Below are 27,371 nucleotides of genomic sequence, written 5' to 3' on the forward strand. Positions count from 1 at the left end.
GTAACGTCCACCCATCTCACTGTTTATCATTTAGCTTAGCACTAATGGCTTGACGTTATAGCGCAAGGGGATGGGTCCAGAAACAGCATTCAGAGCCTTTAACAATCTCTCCTAATGCTACAGAATCAACAGTCCAGGTGGTGTATGAGGAAATGTTGTGGAGGTAAAGGTGAAGAATGAGAGGTGTGTGATGCCACTTGTGTGTTTTAGGCTTGTTTAGTCACCAGGTGGTTTCGAGGGAGATGTTCAGTCATTCTTGTTGTTGTGCTCTGTATAGTCCTCTATATATATATATCAGTGCTGGCTAAAATGGTGTCTGTTTGTCATGTCTTTACACCTGTTGGTTTGTGGTGGACGTATGAAAGGCGAGTTGGCATCTCTTCCTTGTGATTGTGGAGTAAGGTTACAGAAATAAAGGAAGTGAGCGTCTGTAAACGTGTGCTCACAGTCCCTGCTGCAGTTTGCATGATTCCTGGCTTAGATTTGCATTCTCTGACCACTGGAATTAGTTTAAAGCTGTAGGCCTAACTAACTACCTTTTTTTTCAATCAATAATTTTTTTTCGATTAGTTGACTCATCTAGCAATTTCTTACAATTAACATATGTGACCCTGGAGCACAAAACCAGTCTTAAGTTGCTGGGGTATGTTTGTTGCAACAGCCAACTATACACTGTATGGGTCAAGATTATCTATTTTCTTTAATGACAAAAATCATTAGGATATTAAGTAAAGATCATGTTCCATGAAGATACTTTGTGAACTTCCTACCGTAAATATATCAGAACTTAATTTTTGATCAGTAATATGCATTGCTAAGAAGTTCATTTGGACAACTTTAAAGGCGATTTTCTCAATATTTAGATTTTCATTTTTTTTTTGCACCCTCATATTCCAGATTTGCAAATAGTTGCATCTCAGCCAAATTTTGTCATATCCTAACAAACCATACATCAATGGAAAGCATATTCACTCAGCTTTTTGAAGTTTCAATAAATGCGAAACGTCAGCCAGGAATTTTGTTAATGCTTTATTCAAATATTTTCTCATACAAATACTTGATATAGAAAATTACCAACACACAAAGTGTCAGGAATTAAAAGGCATATATCAGCAGTACAAATGACTGAGTTCACAGTCACTATTTGAGACTGACAGCAGCATTTGCTTACAGGTGTGAGTCTTGAAATGTTTTGTTCATTCAGCAGAGTATCAAAGTAACAAAGTATCTGCTTGAATATCTGTATCTGAATGAACAACCGTACTCTAAACTCGGGCAACTGTAGTGTCGGCATCATAATGATGTCCATAACACCAGGAAGTTTTGTCACTATTAGCAGCATGTTATTAAATAAATGAGGCCAATCGAGGCATAAGTTTATCAGTCAGATATTTTAAATAATTTCTTTAAATGCTTTGTAACTTTAAATGCAGAGCACACCCACGGCAGCTCCAGTAGATCTTCAGATGAGCACAGCTCATTTCTCCATCATACATCGGCTCTAAAGACGTCTTAGTATCTTCTTGTATCTATGAACTGTTGCTCTTAAACATCCCACTATATGATGAAAATCTCGGTTATAATGTTGACAGGTCATTTTTTCTTTACTGTGAATGATGGACACTTTGAGGCAAGTCGTTTTAACAGTTCTTTACACCTAAATAGTATCTTTCTCAAATTTTGTTCCACTCTTAAACTTTTTATTCTCCTGCTGCTTTTATCTTCCATCAATTTATTGTACACCTTTATGCAGAGCAATACTAATTACTGGGGCGGTCCTCCTATATTGATATATTACTAGTATTGATGCTACTAGTACTTTTTTTTTTTTTTTTACTGTTATTATTACTACAAAGTAATCCAATAGTGAGCTGTCTGTTTTTGGCGGTGGTTTTTCTACTCATTATTTGTTAGTGCTTTATTACTTAACTAGTAAGTGATGCACTGAAATGTCAGGAAATTAAGATATTCAACCAAAACAGCGAAAATATGGATTTTGCGTTTCAGCTGAAATGGTTTTGGAGGTCAGAAATCATTGTCTGAAACAGTTAGCACTTCTCCAATGATGTTTTGACTATGCCATCGTCTATTTCGTGCACACAATGTGGATGAGCCACAACAGGTAAACATCAGCAGTGTGGATGCACTTCACTGTGACCAAATATTATGCTAATATGTCGAATTTGTTTAGCTGAAATATCATGAGGCATCTGGTTCACTAAGACTGAGAACACGACACTCTGAACAGCATACAGTGTTCAATTCCCTTTATTTGACTTTATTTTGACTTGGTTTTTTGCTAAATGAAAACTTTAATTTTAGTTTTATTAAAAAAATGGTGCATTACTTCTAGTAAAACATTCATCTTCATCTAATACTTATTAGATTAATCATTACTGTGACTAATAAGGTAAGAAGTTTTTGTTATTTGTAGAGCATTTAAAATGCTTAGGCATAGGCCTATGTCCTGTTCTCTGATCTCATTTGCTGAGACTTTTTCTATTTAGTTTACATCATTGCTTAATGAAACTTGTTCTCCAGGTCATCTCCTTGAGGGGGTTTTGTCATTTTTTTTGCTTTTTTCCTAGTTGCTAAGCACAGCTTCCATGTGATCTCTCTGGAGGCAGGTGTGAGAGAAATCCTCGCTGTGTGTCGACACTGAGATCATGATATTTTCTTTTAATACCTGAATGTAACTCTCTCAGGCCCACAGTTTAAATGAAGAAAAACGGTTTAGTTTTCCATTATCGTAACCTGGCTCATTATTAGTGTTTATTTACATAGTGATTTGATTATCATGTTACTGTCCCAGATATGGTAAAATATTATTGTACAACAGCCACTTTTGTAGTTTTAGTCCATTCTTGTGTCATTTAGCTAAAAAGATTAAATTGTAGAGTCAGATTGTATCGGCAAACTCTTCTTTTAAACTGTCTATTCAAAGCAGAATAGCTTCCCCAGTGCAACAGATCTCCCTGCATCACCCGTTTACCAGAGTCTCCCCGAAGTTTGCAGTTATATGCCTTTGGCAGGAGACCCACAGTGCAACAATTCTCTTATTATCTGGGAATGAGAGGTATGGTCACGTAAAGCTGACCTTGGAGAAACTATTCTTGTTTTAAACTATAAAGCTACCCCACCTAAGGTCACCTTAATCCCTCTATTGTACCTCTTCTGTCTTCTAAGCAGTGAGCTATAAGAGGAAGAGCGTGTGTATGAAAAGCAGTCCTGCTTCTTTCTGAACATTGTAGTTGAATAGCATGCTTCCTTTCACTGTCAAGGTGGATCATGCGGCCTCGCGTGATTCAGTGGCTAGGTGTGTGTAGTCATGCTTTCTTAATGTCGTAAAGGGGAGTTCCTCATTCGTTCAACTGTAAAGGTTATGGCAGTACTGATGTCTCAATATTGGATGCTGAATCACAAGCTGTCATGAAGCTGATGATCTGCTTGTACACGGCCATGGTTCACAGTGTTTGGATGCCAGCTCGTTGGATGTGGAAAACCCATCTTGTGTTTCTCTGTCTTGAACGCAGTCTGCCATTGCATTTTAAAACCAGGGAGAGTAGCTCAGTGGCAGGAGCCTTACCGGGAATAGGAAGCACTTTCTTGTCTCGCACTTGTTCCCTTGATTGAGCCGTCTGAACAGCATCATATCCAGGAGTAGGCGTTAATTTAATCTACTCTGTGCAGTGCAAACTACGAAAAATGCAGCCAATTCAATGTAGCTCTATCATAGTTCTGCAATGGCAGGCATATTTTGATAAGAGTCCCACTCTTAAACTTTCAGATGGTTTATTCTACTACTTTTATCTTCATAGATTTACAGTACACTTTTTATCCAAAGCAGCACTAATTAGTGGGGAAGTCCACCAGGAGCGATATGTCCTTATGTGCTGTTAAGTGTACAAAGCAGTAGGGTTTTCTGAGTAACTCTGTAGTTGTGAGATTTCGTACTGCGGTATCACTCTACTACATTGCCTTAAAGTGTTAGTGCACCCAAAATTAAAGAAATGCAGTCATTTACTCACCCTCATGTTGTTTCAAGCCTGTTTGCATTTTGTCAGTGACAAATAAAATATATTTTGAAGAAGTTTTTGGACCCCATTAACTTTCATTGTGTTGACCGAAAATAATTAGATGTTTTCCAAATTATTTTCTTTTGTGCGCAACGTTTGAAACTACATGAGGGCAAGTCGATTTTTTGTTTATTTTGTTTTTGGGTGACCTATAGCTTGATTAATCATCTTGACTGTGTCAAATCACTACCTGTGTTATACAATGGGTCCTTCTGGTCCGGGTTTCTTATTGGTAAATGCAACGTACCAGCAGAATGACACCCTTTGACTGACTATTTTTAACAGTATAGCAAACCTATTCAATGGACTTTGCTTGCATAATTTTAATGTCTTACAAAATCGTAAATCGATTTTAATTGACTTAAGCAAATAATGTACCAGTTATTTCTCTGCAATTTTTGCTTTCCTTTTTGATTGTGATTGTATGCAGGCTGCCTGTGCAGATACCCCCCCATCCAGAAGTTTATAAGAACACTCTTGTTTGCAGCTTAAGTTAAGCCAGGGCTGCTAATTGCCTTTAGCCTGCATGTCATCTGCATGGAGAGGTTTGCTAATGGTAACATAGTACCAAGTAAGCTGAAGAGGCACTTAGGCCCCGTCCACATGGAGACGCATTTAGCTGTATACGCATAAATACGATATTTTGTATCGTATAGGCGTTTCGTCCACACAGATCCGGCGTTTTGGGAGAGTGAAACCGATATTTTTTTTAAACCGGGTCCCAGAGTGGATAAATCTGAAAACGTGTATCTCTGTGGCAGAATTACAGCGCCACACGCTGGTCTGGCATGTATACTACATCGTTTTGTGTCAGTTTCGTGGTTTCATGTGGACGCAGATATTTCTTGAGAGGAGGGGGAAAAAAAGATTGGATAGGGAAAGCTCTGGCTTCGTGTGAACGTAGCCTAAGAAATGAACTCTCCTTTCCTCAAAGAAAGAAGACTTGACTTTCATCGAACTGGCAGAATACCAAGAACTGTGTGAAGGCATCTGACATAATACAAAAGGCTAGTTACTTATTGCTGGAGCTTAGTTTTTGTTATTTGTAGAGCATTTAAAATGCTTAGGCATAGGCCTATGTCCTGTTCTCTGATCTCATTTGCTGAGACTTTTTCTATTTAGTTTACATCATTGCTTAATGAAACTTGTTCTCCAGGTCATCTCCTTGAGGGGGTTTTGTCATTTTTTTGCTTTTTTCCTAGTTGCTAAGCACAGCTTCCATGTGATCAGCCGTGTCTCTCTGGAGGCAGGTGTGAGAGAAATCCTCGCTGTGTGTCGACACTGAGATCATGATATTTTCTTTTAATACCTGAATGTAACTCTCTCAGGCCCACAGTTTAAATGAAGAAAAACGGTTTAGTTTTCCATTATCGTAACCTGGCTCATTATTAGTGTTTATTTACATAGTGATTTGATTATCATGTTACTGTCCCAGATATGGTAAAATATTATTGTACAACAGCCACTTTTGTAGTTTTAGTCCATTCTTGTGTCATTTAGCTAAAAAGATTAAATTGTAGAGTCAGATTGTATCGGCAAACTCTTCTTTTAAACTGTCTATTCAAAGCAGAATAGCTTCCCCAGTGCAACAGATCTCCCTACATCACCCGTTTACCAGAGTCTCCCCGAAGTTTGCAGTTATATGCCTTTGGCAGGAGACCCACAGTGCAACAATGCTCTTATTATCTGGGAATGAGAGGTATGGTCACGTAAAGCTGACCTTGGAGAAACTATTCTTGTTTTAAACTATAAAGCTACCCCACCTAAGGTCACCTTAATCCCTCTATTGTACCTCTTCTGTCTTCTAAGCAGTGAGCTATAAGAGGAAGAGCGTGTGTATGAAAAGCAGTCCTGCTTCTTTCTGAACATTGTAGTTGAATAGCATGCTTCCTTTCACTGTCAAGGTGGATCATGCGGCCTCGCGTGATTCAGTGGCTAGGTGTGTGTAGTCATGCTTTCTTAATGTCGTAAAGGGGAGTTCCTCATTCGTTCAACTGTAAAGGTTATGGCAGTACTGATGTCTCAATATTGGATGCTGAATCACAAGCTGTCATGAAGCTGATGATCTGCTTGTACACGGCCATGGTTCACAGTGTTTGGATGCCAGCTCGTTGGATGTGGAAAACCCATCTTGTGTTTCTCTGTCTTGAACGCAGTCTGCCATTGCATTTTAAAACCAGGGAGAGTAGCTCAGTGGCAGGAGCCTTACCGGGAATAGGAAGCACTTTCTTGTCTCGCACTTGTTCCCTTGATTGAGCCATCTGAACAGCATCATATCCAGGAGTAGGCGTTAATTTAATCTACTCTGTGCAGTGCAAACTACGAAAAATGCAGCCAATTCAATGTAGCTCTATCATAGTTCTGCAATGGCAGGCATATTTTGATAAGAGTCCCACTCTTAAACTTTCAGATGGTTTATTCTACTACTTTTATCTTCATAGATTTACAGTACACTTTTTATCCAAAGCAGCACTAATTAGTGGGGAAGTCCACCAGGAGCGATATGTCCTTATGTGCTGTTAAGTGTACAAAGCAGTAGGGTTTTCTGAGTAACTCTGTAGTTGTGAGATTTCGTACTGCGGTATCACTCTACTACATTGCCTTAAAGTGTTAGTGCACCCAAAATTAAAGAAATGCAGTCATTTACTCACCCTCATGTTGTTTCAAGCCTGTTTGCATTTTGTCAGTGACAAATAAAATATATTTTGAAGAAGTTTTTGGACCCCATTAACTTTCATTGTGTTGACCGAAAATAATTAGATGTTTTCCAAATTATTTTCTTTTGTGCGCAACGTTTGAAACTACATGAGGGCAAGTCGATTTTTTGTTTATTTTGTTTTTGGGTGACCTATAGCTTGATTAATCATCTTGACTGTGTCAAATCACTACCTGTGTTATACAATGGGTCCTTCTGGTCCGGGTTTCTTATTGGTAAATGCAACGTACCAGCAGAATGACACCCTTTGACTGACTATTTTTAACAGTATAGCAAACCTATTCAATGGACTTTGCTTGCATAATTTTAATGTCTTACAAAATCGTAAATCGATTTTAATTGACTTAAGCAAATAATGTACCAGTTATTTCTCTGCAATTTTTGCTTTCCTTTTTGATTGTGATTGTATGCAGGCTGCCTGTGCAGATACCCCCCCATCCAGAAGTTTATAAGAACACTCTTGTTTGCAGCTTAAGTTAAGCCAGGGCTGCTAATTGCCTTTAGCCTGCATGTCATCTGCATGGAGAGGTTTGCTAATGGTAACATAGTACCAAGTAAGCTGAAGAGGCACTTAGGCCCCGTCCACATGGAGACGCATTTAGCTGTATACGCATAAATACGATATTTTGTATCGTATAGGCGTTTCGTCCACACAGATCCGGCGTTTTGGGAGAGTGAAACCGATATTTTTTTTAAACCGGGTCCCAGAGTGGATAAATCTGAAAACGTGTATCTCTGTGGCAGAATTACAGCGCCACACGCTGGTCTGGCATGTATACTACATCGTTTTGTGTCAGTTTCGTGGTTTCATGTGGACGCAGATATTTCTTGAGAGGAGGGGGAAAAAAAGATTGGATAGGGAAAGCTCTGGCTTCGTGTGAACGTAGCCTAAGAAATGAACTCTCCTTTCCTCAATATTTTTTTTATTGAATGGGGAATGTACAAAACTGCATATTTAAAAAATCAGCTAGTGCGTTGCTTGAATGTCTAGTCAACTAATTGGCCTTAAAGTCCGCGTGAACCGGAAGTTGCTGCCGAATTTATTTCAGTGTAGTGACGTATTTCCAGCTGAAACGGAGTATTGAATGAAGGGCATGGTTTTATTTTTGCGCTCCTCCTCTGTCTCTCACTCATAGCAATCTAAGTGTTTAAGGGTGTGTTTAAGGATATTCTGCCCAAGCCGTCAAACTGACGTCATCAGAAAAGGAATGCCATTCCAGAGTGGAAGTAAATGTTCAGATTTTGATTAAGTTTAGTGTGAAAACTGTATTGCAGGCATTGCATCCTGTCAACATCTTAAACATACATTATACATCATATTAGTAATATATAAAATATACTAGTGCTGGGCAATAAACGATATTGTATTGTATATATTGTATAATTTATGTCTAGCAACGATGAAGCTCTGAACATTTTTAGTCGATATAGATTCATCTAACAGCGGATCTCAGCAGGAAAAAAATACAACAGTCCAGTCAGTGCATGTCATTAATAAGTCTACATGTTCTGCATATCTCTGTGTGAATGAGTGGCGTAGTTTTGTCTACTTCACGAACTCTGACGTTTTCAGCACATGAACTTCATCTCCAGAGCTGCTCTGAAAGTCACTTCACAAGTTTTTCACGGGTTCATTTGAGAAAAACTACCACTTAAAACTGTGAATTTGTTTCATGTTCACTTGATCTTATGTTGCTCTGGCAAATGCAAGCATTGTATAAATCATCATTTGTCTTGGCAGATATATTGGCACTGCTGTGACACTCCACTGGCTGACACTGTGCTTTCATTACAGAGGATGCCAGCTCCGATCAGACTGCGGGAGCTGATCCGGACAATCCGGACGGCTCGAACCCAGGCCGAGGAGCGAGAGATGATCCAGAAAGAGTGTGCTGCCATTAGGTCATCCTTTAGAGAAGAGGACAACACATACCGCTGTAGAAATGTGGCTAAGCTGCTTTATATGCACATGTTGGGCTACCCGGCACACTTTGGCCAGGTGAGAAAACAGTATTTCAGAAATTACAGGAATCTTTAAAAGGGCTGTTCACTTTAAACAGACAGAATTTTGCAGTGTTTGATGGGCAAAATCTCATTTTCAGCTGGAGTGCCTGAAACTGATTGCATCACAGAAATTCACAGACAAACGGATAGGATACCTGGGAGCCATGCTACTTCTGGACGAGAGGCAGGACGTTCATCTCTTAATGACAAACTGCATCAAGAAGTGAGTGAGGCAGGGATCTCATCTTGTTTCAACAATTCCATGAAGTGTGATTGGTGGGAGTTTAATGTGACCGTTGTAGGTGGAGAGTGTAAAGTGCAGGTTGATGGGGATCTGCTTCCTGAGTGTGATGGCATCTTAAATTGCTCTCTTTCTTTGTTCCATTTAGTATCTCTCAAACATCTTATTGCAGATCTTAATATCTTAAAAAAAAATAAAAAGGCACACCAGTGCCCATGTTGATGTAATTGGCTCTTGATTTTTCCTTGAGGACTCATACCAAAATTATGAATGAACAGGAAACAATTGTGGTGTCTTAAGCATTGCTTAAATTTGATTTTCATGCTCTCAACAACCAGTAATTCACGACAAATTGTGGTCAGAACAAAACCATATTTAATGCATTTTAAGCAACTTGCGTTGCATTCAGTATATACATTTTTATCAGTTTGTGCATTCCCTGGGAAATAAACCCATGGCCTTGGTGTTGCTAGCAACATGCTCTACTGTTTGAACTAAAGGAATGTTGCATGTAATTGCCAGCTCTCATTGAAAATGAATAACTTTGGTCGCTTTGCTGTCAGTTCTTCCTAGATTAATTTGCACTCAAATATAATAGTGTTTGATTGGATGCACAGCCTTTGAAATGAACAAAAGATACAGAAAGCTACCTCAATTTCTCCATTTTAAAAGTAGAATTTTTTTTTTGTCTGAACTATTGACAACCATTGCCTTAAATGATCGTATGCATTGCTGTGCATCTTCATCTAATCTTCTCTCTGCAGTGACTTGAACCACAGTACACAGTATGTGCAAGGACTAGCCTTATGCACCCTGGGCTGCATGGGCTCATCCGAAATGTGCCGTGACTTAGCTGGAGAAGTGGAGAAACTCCTCAAAACGTCAAACTCCTATCTGAGGAAAAAGGTATTTCACACTCCTTCACAGCTGAACGTGGACTTCATGTCCAGTTGGATGTCGAGCTCTGAATGTGTGAACGGTTTTGACATGAGCTCTTCGCCCTCAGGCAGCACTGTGTGCGGTTCACGTCATCCGTAAAGTCCCGGAGCTGATGGAGATGTTCCTGCCAGCAACAAAAAACCTGCTCAGCGAGAAAAATCATGGTGAGAGCTGCACTCTTTAACCTTTCCCATAGGTCTCATTTTATTTTGATTAAAAACTAATAAACGGATGCATCGTTCTTACTAAGCAGAACATTTTCCTCGTATATGCCTTAACATATTGAAAACTTAATGCATGTTAAATAAATAAAAATTAAACTTTACATTTTGACAGTTTGATTTAAGGTGGATGCTGCCAACTTCTTAAATGGGAAAAATTTGCAATTTCTTGAAGGTTTTTTTTTTCTAATGTAATGTTCTAAGCCAGTGGTTCTCAAACTTTTTACACCAAGTACCACCATAATGACCAACATTAAAATACAGTAGCGTAGTAGGCCTAATTATACAGCTACAGCTATGCACAGTTAAAAAATGAGTCCGTTTTATTCCAAATAAGAATATTTGTTATTGTCTGCCATTGTAAATACAGTTTGAACATTAACACTGCACTGTGCTTACATACAGGTAAATAAAAGTTTACTGAGAAACACTCCGTTTCTCTTGTTGTTAATACATTTGGCCAAAATCTCACATTATAAAATACGAACAGCTATGATATTTAAAACGTACAAAAGTGTATTGGCTACAACTAGACAGCAAATGCCAAGACTCTTCTCTGTTCTTTATACACACAAAAATATTAGCCTTTATAGACAGCAATTCTTGAGTAAAGAAACGCTGTACTTATTCAAACATCAGTTCTTTATTTACCCTTGCATTGTGAAGAAGTAGACATCTGTCTTCAAATGCGTGTGGCGGCGCTTCATTCTGAATGGAGGCGGGGTGGAGTTATGAGGTTTGACTGACAGTTTGAGGATCCAATGGCGTTACAAGGTTTAGTCACAAGCTCTTTTGAATGCTTTTCATTGGTTAAAATATTGTAGAACCGACATAACAATGACCAGTAGCACTGATTTAAAATAATAACGAAATGTAATAGAGATAAGGAAGTTTTTGATACTTTTCCACGGCACACCCGACAACAGTGGCTGGGAAACACTGTTTTAACATTAATGTATATTTAAGTCAGTGATTCCTCTGCGTACCACTAGAGGGAGCCCGCGTAATCAGTTATATTTTTTGTTACTTATTGATTCCCCCCCCCCCCTCTCCTCAATCTACTTTTCTGTTATCAAAAAAAAAAAAAGGTCATCATCCTCCATAAACAAAATAAGACAAAATTACAGAAATCTCTATCATATCAAATTAAGCAAAAATTTTCAAATGTGAAGTTGACACTCATGTAAAATTACTGTCAGTCCCTCGTTAAGCATTAAAAAAACTTTAGCTTTTTTAATATGTTCAGATTTAAAGCAGTCTTTCACATTCAGCAGCAACAGGAGAAAATTGGTTGGTTCATTTTCCTAATGTGAACAAACCTGCTCACGAGTGTATCATATCAAATTAAGCAAAAATTTTCAAATGTGAAGTTGACACTCATGTAAAATTACTGTCAGTCCCTCGTTAAGCATTAAAAAACTTTAGTTCAGATTTAAAGCAGTCTTTCACATTCAGCAGCAACAGGAGAAAATTGGTTGGTTCATTTTCCTAATGTGAACAAACCTGCTCACGAGTTATATAAGGAAATCGGTGTATTGTTCTGTATTTTCTGCAGGAGTTCTCCACACATCTGTTGTCCTGCTCACTGAAATGTGTGAGCGAAGTCCTGACATGCTCTCTCACTTCAGGAAGGTACGTAGCAAGCGTTCATGCCTTGACCTTCAGCAGTCACCTCTAAAACGGTTTATGCACCACATCAGCCACTCTGACACAAAAGCACTCTTATCTGTTGCTGATAGCGTTAACATGACTACTGAAATGAGACTGTAGTCCTTACTGAAATCTGGATGCTTGTCCTGGATTTAGCTGCAGGTGTAGGTATCTCACTGGGAGATGAATACGGGTTCTTCCTCTCTGTGTATCTGCTTCTACTCTTCCCACCCCCAGCCTGATCTACTGTGCCAGCACGCCCACCTCTCATGCTCATAACCGTAGCATTATGTTAAGCTATTCTCTGAAAGTGACTTTTTTCCAATTGCCCCCTAACATCTACTTCATATTTTTTCTGTCATTTGTCTTCGTTACAATTCCTGCATTGTGTTAGAATGAGAAGGTAAGAGGACATTCTGGTTTCATAGCTGGTGCATGCTTAAAGAAAACAAACCAAAAAAAAGTCTCATCATGGTCACTGTAGATGTAGTCCAATTTTTGGTTTTGATGTACTGTTTATTTTGCAATTGTTGTCATTTAAGTGTTTTCTTTAGTTTTTATTCAGGATTACGTAGACCTCATATATATTTTCACTTGTCCTGCGTTTACCTTTAGATTAATTTCTCTTTCATACGGTCACTATTGGGTTGTGGTTTTTCCAATATGTACATTAAAGTGGGGGCACATATGAAATGGAGACTTTTGCCAAATTAATAAGGGTCATGTTAATACACATAGAAAAATGGCAAACAAACAAAAAACACCACTGACATGATCTCCATGTCTTAATGTGTAGTGAAACCAGTCTATTGGAAGATGATCAACTCGGGGTGCCTACGTGTATTGACACTTACTGACCCTTTTTATGTGCTGTCCTGTTTTGAAATCTCTATGACCCTGCTGTAACCCTGCTGATAGTCTTTCATTTCTTCTCCCACTGTTTTTTTTTAGCTGGTTCCACAACTTGTACGAATCCTGAAGAACCTGATCATGTCAGGCTACTCCCCTGAGCACGATGTGTCTGGCATCAGTGACCCTTTCCTGCAGGTAAAGACACATCATCTCCTGTCAGTGTTGCTCTATTTGAAAGTCCCCTAAGTGATGTTGGCTCTTCTGTTTTGTTATTGAATTAGACACGCGACTCCTTTTTCTAAAACTAGGGCTGCAAAGATAACGTTTATTCCAGTTGTAGTTTTGCAGTGGTAGCAAAATTGCACTCTCCCATGACAAACTCAAAATTGCTCTGCGCTTTATTTAAATGATTCATCTCAACGTGTGATCAGCTTCCTGCTTCCATTATATGGACTGATCTATGAACATGCAAAATGAGGCAGAAAGTGCCTTTCATTTTTTCTTTTGATTGGCTCAGCCCCTTTTACTACACTTAGGGTTGTCACAGAGACATTATTTTAGGACACCATTTTCAATGATATGTCATGCAATAGAGTGCCATTCCATAAAATAAAATCTCTTACAGCACTATTAATGTTGCAGTCGATGTGAATTCAATTTCGTAATGTACCTCATGTAATTTTTTTGGGTCCGATGCAAGAAATTGATTTTTAGAGTGGTCCTTAAGTTTGCAATCCATTGTGCCCATATGAGGTGATATGCCTGTTCTTTATACCCTAAAGCAATCTGATGAGCTCCTCTGGGCCACACTGTGTCTCTTGGCATTTTTAAGGTGCGGATATTGAGGCTACTGAGAATTCTGGGAAAGGGTGATGATGATTCTAGTGAAGCTATGAATGACATTCTTGCACAGGTAAGCAGTCTGATTAGATCTACTTTATAACCACGTAACTTTCCTTTGTACCTTCTAAAGATTTCACATCAAATTATTTTTAATAGGTTGCAACAAACACAGAGACGAGTAAAAATGTAGGCAATGCTATCCTCTACGAAACGGTTCTTACTATTATGGACATCAAATCAGAGAGTGGACTAAGAGTGAGTGTTACGCAGATTGGCAGTGCTGTGTGAGTGGTTCAAAGGTGTGTGCAGAAAGTGTTTGAAAATGCTGTTGTTTATGTTATTACAGGTTTTAGCAATTAACATTCTGGGACGTTTTCTTCTCAACAATGACAAAAACATCAGGTATGTGATGTTCATGAAGTGACCAGCGAGAAGCAGTTTAATGCTGTTCAGTGATGAAGACCTTGAGTGATCCATCGACTGAGTGTTTCAAATGTTGACCTCATTGTTTCTGACATCAGCTTTACTGTGGACTGAAATAGCTCATGTGCTGTCCACTCTAGACTTGATTTTCAAAATGATAGGGCTTTGACATTATTACTCTCCCTAATCAGATATGTGGCATTGACCTCTCTACTGAAGACTGTGCAGACAGACCACAATGCTGTGCAGAGACATCGAAGCACTATTGTGGACTGCTTGAAAGACCTTGATGTGTCCATTAAAAGGTAATTCATGGATGGATTTATATATCACGTATAGCATAAGAGGATGAGTCCCACTGATTACGCTTGTCCTTTTCACAGGCGTGCGATGGAGCTGAGTTTTGCCCTGGTTAACGGCAACAACATCCGGGGCATGATGAAAGAGCTTCTGTATTTCCTGGACTCCTGTGACCCTGATTTCAAAGCGGACTGCGCATCAGGGATCTTCCTGGCTGCTGAGAAGTAAGGCTGTTTATTGTGAAATCATGCAAATCATGTTGTGCAGAAATCATGCGAGAGGAAGCACCAATGATTTCCATATTCACAGCAGTAATGTTGTACGTCCTTGCAGCCCTTATGAAAGCCTGCAGTCTCTTATTAGAGTTAAAATAGTGTAAAAGCCTAGTTAAGTGAATCTGATCAAATTCAATAAGCAAGCCCATGAAAAAATAAAGAGCTGTTCAAGTAGAGCAGCTCGTGGCTGTGTGATGATAAAATGAGTGATCCATCGGCAGAAGCTCATTCTGTTGACACCTTTATATCTGACAGCACTAAAAGGGATTTGGTTAAGAGTGTTTTAAAGAGTTTTACTTCGTTTGATGCTTTTTGCCTTGGTGGCTTGGTTTTATATTTTGTAAGCTTTAGACTGCTGGTTTGCACATATATATCTAACACTTTTTTAAATTTTTTTATTGCAGGTATGCACCCTCCAAAAGATGGCACATAGACACCATTATGAGGGTTTTGACAACGGTAAATGTCTTGCTTTCATTCTTTCTTACTAATAATCTGCTTTACTCCTGCCATTAAATTAGATCACATTCATGATTATTTATCACGTGATGTAAATTTAAAGTACACTTTGGAATAGACTGTTTTGTAACGGTTGCTGATGAACTCTTAATATTGAGTATAGAATGTGAAGAATGATCCTATTTTCTCTGAGAGCATTTCTTAATCTTAAGTCTTGGTGATGTGTGTTTTTAGTTTTGTATGTCATTTAATGCCCTTGTTCCACCAAAATGGTGTTGTGCTCCTGCTAAAGCCAGTGCTTGGCCAGGGATCTGCAGATATCTTTCAGTTTGCATTTCTACTAACTTGAGCCAAATGATGATATAACCTTCCCACAAATAAACACAAGTCTTGAGGACATTTTAACATCCGCAATAATTTAATTCAATGTAGTTTTGCAGTGGTCTTTCCAGATTGAGTAGCAATTAATTGTTAGCAGTTCCTGGTTAAAAGCCAAAGTGTTGTAACGTTTTTTCTTTGGGTGGAAATGCACAAAACCGCACCCTTTTGGTGGCAAAGGGGTTTAAAATGCCCTTCTGATGTACCTGTTTTGTTGTATCTGCTCTTGTAGGCAGGGAGTTATGTCCGAGATGACTCTGTGCCCAACCTCATCCAGCTCATCACAAATAGTGTAGAGATGCATGCCTACACTGTACAGAGACTCTACAAAGCCCTCCTGGATGACATCTCTCAGGTTAGAAACATCTTAACACTGTTTTCTCTTCACTGGACTTGTAAACCCAAAGTGCAAAACTTGTCATCTGTTAGTTTCATACAATAAAATGAATCCGCCAAAACTGAAAATTAGCATGTTGTTGTTCCAAACCCATGTGACCGATTGGGCTTCGTTCAAATGCAAAAGGAGATGTTTGAAAAGAATGTTCATTCTGCTCTTTTCCATTCACTGTATGAAAGTAAATAGTGACAGATGCTGCTCTCCAATTTGATGATAATGACCGAGAACTGGTGAAAAAAGTTCATGCAACTTGTGTGCCTACGTTCCAAGTCTTCTGCAGTCATAAAATAGCTTTGTGTGAGCAACAGAGTAGAACGTATACTATATTTGGACCCTGAATGCATCATACCCCATTCAAAGAATGTTTGGAATGACATTTGGATGACTAAATGTCAACAGAATTATGTCTTGTGTGAACTAACTCAAACTTTTCTTCCTGTAGCAACCTCTAGTACAGGTGGCATCCTGGTGCATAGGAGAGTATGGAGACCTGCTGGTCTCAGGCCAGTGTGAGGAGGAGGAACCCATTCAGGTAAATGACCTGTATGGCCGTCAAACCACACACACACTTATTTTAAAGGCAGAACAATTGTATCCGATTTCATCTTTCAGGTTTCTGAAGATGAGGTCCTGGATGTTTTAGAAGGTCTCCTCGTTTCTAACTTGTCCACCCCTGTAACGAGAGGTTATTCCCTGACTGCTATCATGAAGCTGTCCACCCGTTTCAGCAGCCTGAAGTAAGCATGCCTGTTCTGAGTCACATGAGGATGTATTTTCTTGAAATGAGCTTGTGTACCCAAACGGATGAGGCCCTGATCTTTTAATTTATTTTCATTTGCTCTGCAGTCGAATCAAAAAAGTGGTGTCGATATACGGCAGCAGCATAGATGTGGAGCTGCAGCAGAGAGCTGTGGAATATAATGCACTTTTCAAAAAATATGATCACATGAGGTAAGAGCTCACCTACTGTTCCAGACTCATGTTTGTCACACTTAAGTTTATTATCCTCACTCTCTTTCTTCCTCTTTCCCATGAAGACCTGCATTACTAGAGCGAATGCCTATTATGGAGAAAACAGGCACTAACGGCCCAGCAGAGATTGTCCAGACCAATGGAGAAACAGAATCAACCATACTGGACACAAAACATCTGCCCAGCATCACTCAACCAGCCAGTCAGGTGGGTTTCTAGAGCATGGTTTCTCAATCCAAACCTGTGCACATTTTAGGCATCTCAATAATCTGACGGTGTATTCAGCCTCTAAATGTAAGTATTTCCCTCATAAGACATTATGCAAAAAACAGGGTGTCAAAAATCCAGTATACATGACACATCAATACTTTGCTAGAAGTACAGTGTGTTCTAAGGATTGTACTGTCATTTAACAACATTACCGATTGATCAGCTGAAGTAACTTCTTTCCCAAATACTTCCATAGACAAAAATTCCCTAAGGTTTGAAAGTTGTCACTTGTAAGTCAGTCTATCCCTCACCGCCTCATTTTCATCAGTTAAACTCAGTATGGCAATTTCATGATGCCATGGGCGATACTGTGCCGTCAGGTTAGAAAAAAATAAAAGGCAGAGGACTATGAGCGGGACAGCTCTAACCTAAGTATTTTAGGCACCAAGAAGCCATTCCTCAAGGTTGAATTGTGCTGCTTGAACAATAGCTGAGTAAATTATTTTCATGGTGATTAGCATGTTATGGGTCAAAGAACATGCGGTCAGAAAGCTGTCAATATGGTGAATGTAGTGTCTGGGAATGCATTTATTCTGCATACCTCATCTAGTCAAATAGTGTACTTTTTTTTTATGCTACAGTTTGGTAATTTGAACACAGTGGCAGTTTAGTTCAGTGAGAGCTCTACTAATGAATCTGATCTAACGAGCTGAATCAGGTGTACTAGGTAAGGGAGACGTCCAAAATGTATGGTGCTTTGGAGTCTGTAATAATAGATTGAGAACCTCTGTTAGAGTAATGAAAAAAACCTCTCTGGTATGGTTGAGCAGATATTTAGCGGTGGTGAAATATTTACTGTATGCTAATGGTCTGTGTTTCCTGTTTTACAGGCAAATGATTTATTAGACCTACTTGGAGGTAATGATGTGGTACCTGTTATCCAAACAACCGTTCCCACAAAGCCTGCGTCAGCTGGAGGAGAACTGCTGGATCTGCTGGGAGACCTTTCTCTGACAGGTCAGCCTGCTGCACACCTCTGCTGCTCTGTAGCGAATTCACATTCTGCCATTCCTGTGTCCCCATGTTTTGAGCACTGACCAATTTTACTGTAGCTAAGTTTACGTGCACCTAAATAACCTGTTTAAAATGGGATCGATGGCTCAATCGGATTGAAAAGCCTTCATGTAAACTCCTCAGTCGTTGTGATTGAGCGTGTTCTGAATGAAATTGATCAGATGAGTGCTGAAATATTCTGATCAACAGGGAAAAAAAACAAAGCATGTGAATCTGACAGCAGATTCAGAAGTACCTAGTGCACTGCACTATGATGCATTTGTTTTCTTACGTTTTACAATTTACGAATGCTGCAATTATTTTTAGAATATGGTAATGCACATGCAAACAAATGTGAATCGTATTGCAGTGTTTAGGGTTCATATAACAGAAATCTGAAATTGGATTAGATTTGTTCCAATCAGTGCATGTAAACACATCTACCGTTTTAAAAGTAGTTCACCCAAAAACAAAAATACTGTTATTTACTTATCCTCATTGCAGTCCAAACCCGAATGACTTTTTTCACTGGTAATTTTCATTTTTGGGTGAAGCCCTGCTCATACCGTTGTGCCTTCTCCCTCCTTAGGTGGTCCGACCCCCACCCCTGCTCCCTCTGTGCCCATGTCCCAGCCCCCTTTCCTTTTGGACGGCCTCACCTCGCAACCCCTCTTCAATGACATTGCAGCGGGTGAGCTTGCATTCAATTTCATCATAGTGGTTAATGTAGAATAGGACAATGCAATTATAATATCGGTTTCTTCTTGCAGTCATTCCGCCAATGACGGCGTACAACAAAAACGGTCTGAAAATTGAGTTCACATTCGAGAGGTCCAACCCCAACCCCAATATTGCAGTTATTACCATCCACGCCACCAACTCCACCGAGGCTGACATGACAGAATTTGTGTTCCAGGCTGCAGTACCAAAGGTTTGTTCTTTCCCCTCTAGTAGTACTGTTTACGGAGAACTCTAGTTGGTTAACCTGGCTAATGATTTAAAATGCAAGCATTTTTTCTTGGAAAAAAACAGAATTGCAATATGGCTTAGTGCAAATAGTTGCAAATGCTTGATTTATATATATATATATGCACTGTGTGAATGAAGAAATTAAGATAACCATACATTTTATTGTCATTTAGTGTTACATTGTAATAATAATAATTTATTTGATTTTATTTACTTGATTTTATTTTGCATATATTAGTTTATTTTTGCATATTACAATAGTAGTACTTATTTTAAATCTATAATATTTTTAATAATATTATTATTATATGGTCATATTAATATAAAATCTTTTTTTTTTTAGCTTTTGCCAAATTGTGCAGCTCTACAAACACGCACGGCAAACCTTTCACATTTTAAATCAGAGAAATCTCAATCTATGTTATGTAGCCCTAGTTTGCCAGCAGTAATGCTTACATTTATAGCAATTAATGACTACATTTTATGGAGAAACATCTGAACACATATTTTAAGAAATTTTGTCTTAAGTGTGTACCTGACCTCCTCTTTTATTACAGCAACCGTTGCGAATGCGGGTCAAGCTGACATACACTCACAAAGGCTCTCCTGTACAAGACCTGGCCGAGGTCGTATAAATGTCATCGACAATGACACTGGAGCGTCTCTTTTTGAGGTGGCCGAGAGAGAGAGGGTGTTGCTTGTTACTGCTGGCGCGGATTACATCACCCAATAATTTTGCATCATAAAAATCTAGACACTTTTCCCCAAAACCCTTCATTTGGCATTTTGTTGTTTTGTTTGCCGCCTCTACTCATCACAAATGGTGTGTTCTTGTATTGTTTTTTTTTAATCGTAAGCTACATTTATATAGATTGAAAATAGCCTACACTAAAGAAGTTTTAGCGCAATCCTTAAGAATTGAAATCTATTAAAAATGTATTGTAGTTAAAGAGCGTGATCTTGAAATTCAAATTGATTTCTCACTGAATTAGCACAACTAGAGGTCCGGCGATGTATAATGAGGTTATGGTCAGCGTAGATGCTGTAAATATAGACTATGAATATATAATGCCTTCATGAATGTAGTAATATGCACTGAATGGACTTTTTTTTTGTTTTCTTTTGTTTGACTTTCTGCAGTGATTTTGAAGTATGGAAATATTGCCTGAACTAAAGCAATGTGCCTTTGTCATAACCAGTTAAAAAGAAAGCCCTGAGAGAAGAACGGTTATAGTTACAGGAAGAGCAAGAGCGTGATGTCTGAAGAGTAGAGGACCTTTTTGTTTTGCTGTCATTTCACTCGAGTTCTCGTCTCACGTTAGTGTCTCTTCTTGCAGCTTCCAAAGGCAGTTCACAACATTAACATGAATATACCTCACATTGTCGTCTTGTTTTGTCTTTGTCGGCTCGGAAGAGCACTAATGATTGTTTCATCAAGTCATGGAAATGCTCACTTCGCGTCCGTATCCTCACGTCATCTCTCGCTGCTCTGTTTCCTTCATCACTTTGCGTAATTACATTGGTTGTGCCACACTGAAGTCTGGTAACCAAATCAAGAGATGTTCTTTGGGCTTGGGAAATATTTTTAGCAATGTTATGTATATGGAGAAAAAAAAAAAAGACTTCTCATTCTATTAGCCTCTTTGTGTTTTGTGGCGATTCTTTCCATTTCTTGGCTTCTTCTGTACATACTGAGGGCTGTTAAGATGCATCAGCGGTTTCTTTTCATCCCTTTTTAAGATCCCGTTTTCTAAGACTTGCTTCCAGTACTGCACAGTGTATAATGTTTGAAGCTCTCTCAGAAAGTAGTCTAATTTAACAACTTCCCTGCTTGATTGATTGATTGATTGATTTGTTTGTTGGAAAGAAAATGTACTATGTGCTGCCTGTATATTGTATATAATTGTAAAACGCATCAAACCGATCAAATCAAATAAAAATCCCATTTGAAGACCTATGACGTTCAGTTAGGGGTGTAATAATGTGCACATGATCTTCAGTTGGCTTTGTTTTGACTAGATGTGCGGTGGATCGCAGTCGTGTACTACTGAACAAATTAAATGCTGCTTATGCACACAGATATCATTTTTTCTTTCAATTTGATGGCCTGCAGCTGATTTCCCCCTTAAGTACTCCCAGTTTTACATAATGCAATTTAAAGATAAATAAAACTCTCATTTACTCACTCTCATGTTACTCCAAACCTGCATGAATGAATGACCTCTGTGGAACACAAAAGAATATATTTTGAAGAATGTGTAAACTGTCCAAATCCAGACTAGACTCCATTGATTTCCATTATATGGAGACGTTTCAATATAATTTGTGTTCCACAGACGAACGTCATACAGGTTTGACAAGAACTACACTCTTAAAAATAAAGGTGCTTCACGATACCATAGAAGAAACTTTGTCTAAATAGTTCCATAAAGAACCTTTAACATCTGAAGAAACTTTGTTTCACAAAAAATGGCGAAAGAAGGTTCTTCAGATTATAAAAAGATAAGAAAGATGATTCTTTAAAGAACCTTTGACTAAAGGGTTCTTTGTGGAACCAAAAATGGTTCTTCTATCTATGGCATCGCTGTGAAGAACCTTTTGAAGCATCTTTATTTTTAAGAGTGTATCTTCAGGCCCCTTTATAGTAACATTGCTACATTGAGGAAAGCTTAAAAACCAAAGTTTATAGTTACAGTTTTCCCATAAACCACCTTTACTGATATTTCCATGCAGTTAAGGCTCATGCATATTCCCAAACGGTCTCTTTTTTTTTGTTTTTTTTTTGAAGCACTTTGAGTTGAGGCAAAACTTCATATAAAATGCTGTCGGGAAAAGTGAAATATCCCTGGTGTGAGAACACGGTCTCGTCACTGAATGTTTCGATGCCTCTTTCTGAATCTGCAGCTTTTTACACTAAGACCATTGCGCGCTGAAGAGCTCAAAACAACCATCTGAATTTGCCGAATCTTTCAGCAGGTTTCCCAACACCAAACAATTTTTTTTTTCAGCTGCATGTGAAAAAACAATGTAAATATTGTCATTTCTACTCTTTATGTAAACATCCTGAAGTAATGCAAGCTAAGTTCGAATTCTCAAGTCACCACTATTCACTATATCTTGCGATACATGCACAGACCTTTGTACATTTGGAAATATACTGTTGAATCTTCAATTAATCTTCATTGAGAAGCAGATTTTCTTTCGGTCAGTCAGGGGGACTGGGTGTAACTGCTTGACCAGGTGGACTTTGTATCACATGCTTGGACGATTGCCTTCTCCATCAGAATCCCGTTGTAATCTGTAAAGGTATCGGTTGTTTTTTGAGTGTATCTATACATGTGCCCCCTTCTCAGATATTTCACACTTGCTGTTCAACACATCTGAACTTGTGCTGGAGGGGAGGACGAGCCCAATGAGTCTGACATGCTGAACTGAATCGCAGTCCCATGTCCTCGAGGAACGAGTGTTGGACTGAGTTCATGATGATGGATGAAAATGACATGGGATATTTTAGACTTATGCTGTGTGTTATTGTCTTTGGGTTGGAGAAAATGATCAAACGAAATAAAAACAGTCAAACTTGATGTTTGTCGTGTTGTGTTTTGGAAATAACAGTGTTTTTTTCATCATTTATAACTGAACAGAATCTGGGAAACACTGTTCTGGATGATCCAGAATGAGTTTTATTTCAGCGGACACTGTAGTCTGCTGTCACCCTCTTGTGTTTATCTTTGAAACTGCAATGGCATGGGAACCAATGTCTGAATTATTGAAATATTCTATTTTCATCTTAACCCTCTGTTCTGTTCGGTTGACTCCAGTGTTGTATTTGTAAAAAAAACAATCAACCTGTTATTTTCCCCTTTACATTTTTTTAAAATGTCAATCAAAACCCATCAGACAGTAATTATAGAAAGGTTTAAAGGAATAGTTCAATCTAAAATGAAAATTAGCTGAAAATATACTCGCCCTCAGGCAATCCAATATGTAGATGAGTTTGTTTCTTCATCAGATTTGGAGAAATGTAGCATTGCATCACTTGCTCACCAGTGGATGCTCTGCAGTGAATGGGTGCCGTCAGAATGAGAGTCCAAACAGCTGATAAAAACATCACAAGTAATCCACACCACTCCAGTCCATCAGTTAATGTCTTGCGAAGTAAAAAGCTGCGCGTTTGTAAAAAAAAAACAAATCCATCATGAAGACATTTAACTTTAAACCGTAGTTTCTGGTGACCATCGTAATGATAATTGCATTTATTCATGTTTTATATCATGGGTCTGATCAGAGTATGAATAAAACCTGATTGTAGTTTTAAACTACTAAGGTCTCTCGGGCCTCAAACAGATTGTAAAAAAGTTAATAAAATTGTCTTTGACACCACAGTGAAGACATTCTTTATCTGCAAGGATGAGATCAGGAAATGTTCTATCACTGACTGCAAACTTTTATATTACAGTTATGACATGATCACATTTGTGATCTCATTTGTACTTAAAGGCTTAGTTCACCCAAAAATGAACATTCTGTCATTAATTACTCCCCCTCGTGTTGTTCCAAACCCGTAAGACCTTCGTTCATCTTCGGAACACAATATAAGATATTTTTGATGAAATATGAGGGCTCTCTTGCTGCGTTCAAGTCCTCCTGGGACGTTCATACTTACGAGTTGACAAGTCGTAATTACGACGTCAGGTGCGTTCAAGTCAGTTTAGTCGGCACAAGATGGCGATGTACCTTCTTTTAATAAATTACAAGAAAATACAACAGGGTCTGCATTTTTTTTACTTGGATTTCATTAACTAGCTGCGTAACAAGAACATGACCAATTTAAGTTTATAGGACAACTAAACTATCAATTTAAACAAAAATTTACCGTCAACTACAGACGTTGCATCCATCAATTCCGCCATGTTTCTCATTGACACGCCCGCAACTCGGAAACTCGGGGCTTAAAGAAAATGTAGAGTTTCCCACTTGTAATAACGACTTTGTGGTGGCGTTCATGTGCGTTCAACTCGTAAATACGATCTATCCAACATGACTTGAACGCACCATCTGACCCTCCCATAGACGGCAAGGTAACTACCACGTTCAAGGTCCAGAAAAGTACCAAGATGATTGACAAAGTAGTCCGTGTGACATCAGTGGTTCAGCTGTGAAGCTACAAGAATACTTTTTTGCGCAAAGAAAACAAAAATAACGACTTTATTCCACATTTTCGTCTCTACTGCGTCACTTGTGGACGCGCATTATAAAGTAGTTATTTTTGTTTTCTTTGCGCAAAAAAGTATTCTCGTAGCTTCGTAACTTTACAGCTGAACCACTGATGTCACACGGACTACTTTGTCGATCATCTTGATACTTTTCCTGACCTTGAATGTGGTAGTTACCTTGCAGTCTATGGGAGGGACAAAGAGCCCTCAGATTTCATCAAAAATATCTTAATTTGTGTTCCAAAGATGAACGAAGGTCTTACGGGTTTGGAACAACACGAGGGTGAGTAATTAATGACAGAATTAAAATTTTTGGGTGAACTAACCCTATAAGGTGTTTCGTCAACTAACAACTAAATTTGTCCACTACATTTAAAAATAATGATTCCAAAAGGGAGTTTTTAGCAGTGATGCCATGGAAAAACCATTTTCAGTAAAAAATTCTTAGAACCTTTTTTTTTTTAGTGTGAACATTTAAAAAAAATATAAAGAGCCTTTGTCCACTATAAAGAATCGTTTGTCCATTGGAGAGGTTCCATGGACATGAAAGATTCTTTATAGAAACAATGGCAAAAAAATAACCTTTATTTTTAAGGGTGTAGAAATGTCCAACACGTGGGTATAAAATTATATCACATTGTTTTATTGTTTATTTTTTTGCACATGATGTCTCATATGTCATCTAAAGCTCTAACATTTGATAAAGTTTAGCTAGTGGGAAAATTGCTGGTTGTGGTGGAAATGACACTTCAAAAAAACAAAAGTAATAATATGTGTTTTACAGATTAAATAACACTTCTATATGATTTTTCATATTAAAAGATTGAATTGTTCCCAAGACCATTTTTGACAGGTTTAGATCGTTTTAATGTGACTGTCATGTAACAAAAATAGACGTCAGTCCTTGGAATAGAAAAGTGTTGAGAAATTCATAACCTGTTTTATGTCATTTGTTGTCAGACTGTTAAGTCCTCATTTCTTCCTCCTCTTCCTAATCAGCTACCTTGACATGTTTACAGTCACAGACTTTATGCTTTATATTTGCTAAAACGTCAAATGTATCTCAATATGCCTGTGATTTATAGCGTGCTACAAAATGTATGTTCGGTTTACAGTTTAACTGCTTCAAAACACATTGCACAAGAAGAGCTAATCATTCCAGTTTGAGTGACAGAGGTCAGTGATTCTTGATAAGAGTGAATGACTCCAAATCTCTCTAGATTTACAGACCTGATGGAGGAAGTGTCGTTTATCAGAAACCCTTACAATAGGAACGAAATGGACATTGATTAACTAAAAGAAAATGGTCGATTTTTTTTGCCTCTTCTGGAGAGCTGCGTACTCAGTAAATGTTCAACCTGTGTTGAATACTAAATGAAATGTGTGATTTAAAAAAAAAGTCAAATCACCAGGGGCAAGTTGTTCAAAAAGTTAAATCTGGTTTTGCATTGCGTTTACACAATTCTGACTGGTCCGTCTCTGATGATTGATGTAGTTTACAATCAGTGATAACCAGTGTTGGGGAAAGTTACTTTTAAAAGTAATGCATTACAATATTGCGTTACTCCCTAAAAAAGTAACTAATTACATTACTTAGTTACTTTTTATGGAAAGTAATGCGTTACGTTACTTTCGCGTTACTTTCGCGTTACTTTTTTAAATATAAGCAGGGCTTGATTGTTTTTAATATAAGAAGTTCTATTTATAGCAAATATAAAAGTCCTTTCACACCAAAACGTGTAATGAATAAACCTCAGGCTGAAGCACAAGTAAATTCACGTCTGTACAGTAGAACGCAGGAGAAGAAACACTCTTCAGCAATAAAAAAACAAAGCACAGTTGTTAGTTTCTCTAAAGTTATTTTTGCTTATTAGCATGGTTGAACTGGATCAGCAAAGGTCAGCAGCAAAGACATTGGTTAATAAAATGGGATTAGATACATTTGTGTTATTTAACATATTTAATTATTGCAGGTTTGCGTCATATTCAGAGTTTGCATTTCACTGTTTTAATTCATTTTGATGAATACTAAATCTGTTTTTTGTGAGTGGGATGAATTAATGCACATTCACATTTAGTCTAGAACTACAGTAACATCATGTTCACACAGCGCACACAACACCTCTGCACTCCCGATTTCTCCCAGTATGGGGACAGGAGAGCTGTCGGTCAATACATGGGAAAACAAAGTAACTGGCGTTAATTTTTTGAAAAAGTAACTCAGATATTTTCTTGTACATTAAAAACGTAATGCGTTACTTTACTAGTTACTTGAAAAAAGTAATCTGATTACGTAACTCACGTTACTTGTAATGAGTTACCCCCAAACACTGGTGATAAATAAAAAACTTTAAATATATTTTTGTTTGATATTGACAGCTGTTTGGGGATATATTACATGTTACAAATGTTGTATTTTTTGGACCAGTTTTGTTCCTGAAATCTACTCTTCTGCTGGGATCAGAATAATCCAGCTGTTTTTTTGTTTTTTTTAATCAAAAGTTTCCCAATCTTACTAAAACGTTTTGAACAACACAAACTGAGGATTTAATCCAGATCAAAACCAAGATTGGATTTTGTGATCTAATCCGAATTCAGAATATATATATTTTTTCTTTTGAACAAACGATTTTTTAAAGGGGTCATAAGATGTGATTTCAAGTTTTTCTTTCTCTTTGGAGTGTTACAAGCTGATTGTGCATAGATAAGATCCCTGAAGTTGCAAAGACTAAAGTCTCAAAACCAAAGAGATATTCTTTATCAAAGTTAAGACTCTGCCACGCCCCCCTAAAACGGCTCGTTCTAACACGCCCCCACATATCTACCTCACTATGTGGAAATATTAGCATAATGCGGTCCAAATGTGCACGCAAAGAAAGAAGGCGTGGTTTCAGTAACCGCAGTTAGTGTTGAAGCAGCATGTCAGGGAGACGCTGTGTGTTTCTAGACGAAAGCAAAAGCACTTTATTTGGCCTTCCGAAAGTAGATGCATTTAGAAATCTTTAAGATTACTTACAACAGAACAGCAATGCATTTTATGGACGACAGTTTCATGAACCTAGGAGAGGAGGTCATTCTGACTTTGCTATGACAATCTGGCGCTTCAGAATCAGCTACTGTTTTGTTATTAGTTTAAGTATTTGCTATGGACTGTTCAAATGCGGAGTTTTGCGCATC

General features: G+C 38.2%; 1 protein-coding gene across 1 annotated transcript; it reads left to right on the forward strand.

Annotated features, from left to right (window-relative positions):
* The first annotated feature begins 2,090 nt into the window (after nt 1-2,090).
* Nucleotides 2,091-18,997, forward strand: ap1g1 (adaptor related protein complex 1 subunit gamma 1). The gene is made up of 22 exons (XM_016245980.1): nt 2,091-2,122; nt 8,588-8,791; nt 8,895-9,019; nt 9,802-9,943; nt 10,044-10,140; nt 11,753-11,829; nt 12,242-12,250; nt 12,799-12,894; nt 13,532-13,612; nt 13,699-13,797; nt 13,889-13,944; nt 14,157-14,270; nt 14,349-14,489; nt 14,945-14,999; nt 15,610-15,732; nt 16,217-16,306; nt 16,387-16,511; nt 16,621-16,725; nt 16,812-16,953; nt 17,847-17,973; nt 18,599-18,700; nt 18,780-18,997. The coding sequence occupies exons 2-22, from the start codon at nt 8,591-8,593 to the stop codon at nt 18,983-18,985; spliced, it is 2,313 nt and encodes a 770-aa protein (XP_016101466.1). The 5' UTR covers nt 2,091-2,122; nt 8,588-8,590; the 3' UTR covers nt 18,986-18,997.
* Nucleotides 18,998-27,371: the final 8,374 nt, after the last annotated feature.

This window comes from Sinocyclocheilus grahami, unplaced genomic scaffold, assembly GCF_001515645.1.
Source record: "Sinocyclocheilus grahami isolate Dianchi unplaced genomic scaffold, SAMN03320097.WGS_v1.1 scaffold776.1, whole genome shotgun sequence".
NCBI classification, from domain to species: Eukaryota; Metazoa; Chordata; class Actinopteri; order Cypriniformes; family Cyprinidae; genus Sinocyclocheilus; species Sinocyclocheilus grahami.

Excerpts from the sequence above, each read along its gene's own strand:
- ap1g1 (XM_016245980.1), top strand. The coding sequence starts at position 8,591 with ATGCCAGCTCCGATCAGACTGCGGGAGCTGATCCGGACAATCCGGACG. Across the intron at positions 14,490-14,944 it reads ATCTTCCTGGCTGCTGAGAA|GTATGCACCCTCCAAAAGAT; the intron begins GTAAGGCTGTTT and ends TTTTTATTGCAG. Across the intron at positions 16,512-16,620 it reads ACCCGTTTCAGCAGCCTGAA|TCGAATCAAAAAAGTGGTGT; the intron begins GTAAGCATGCCT and ends TTTGCTCTGCAG.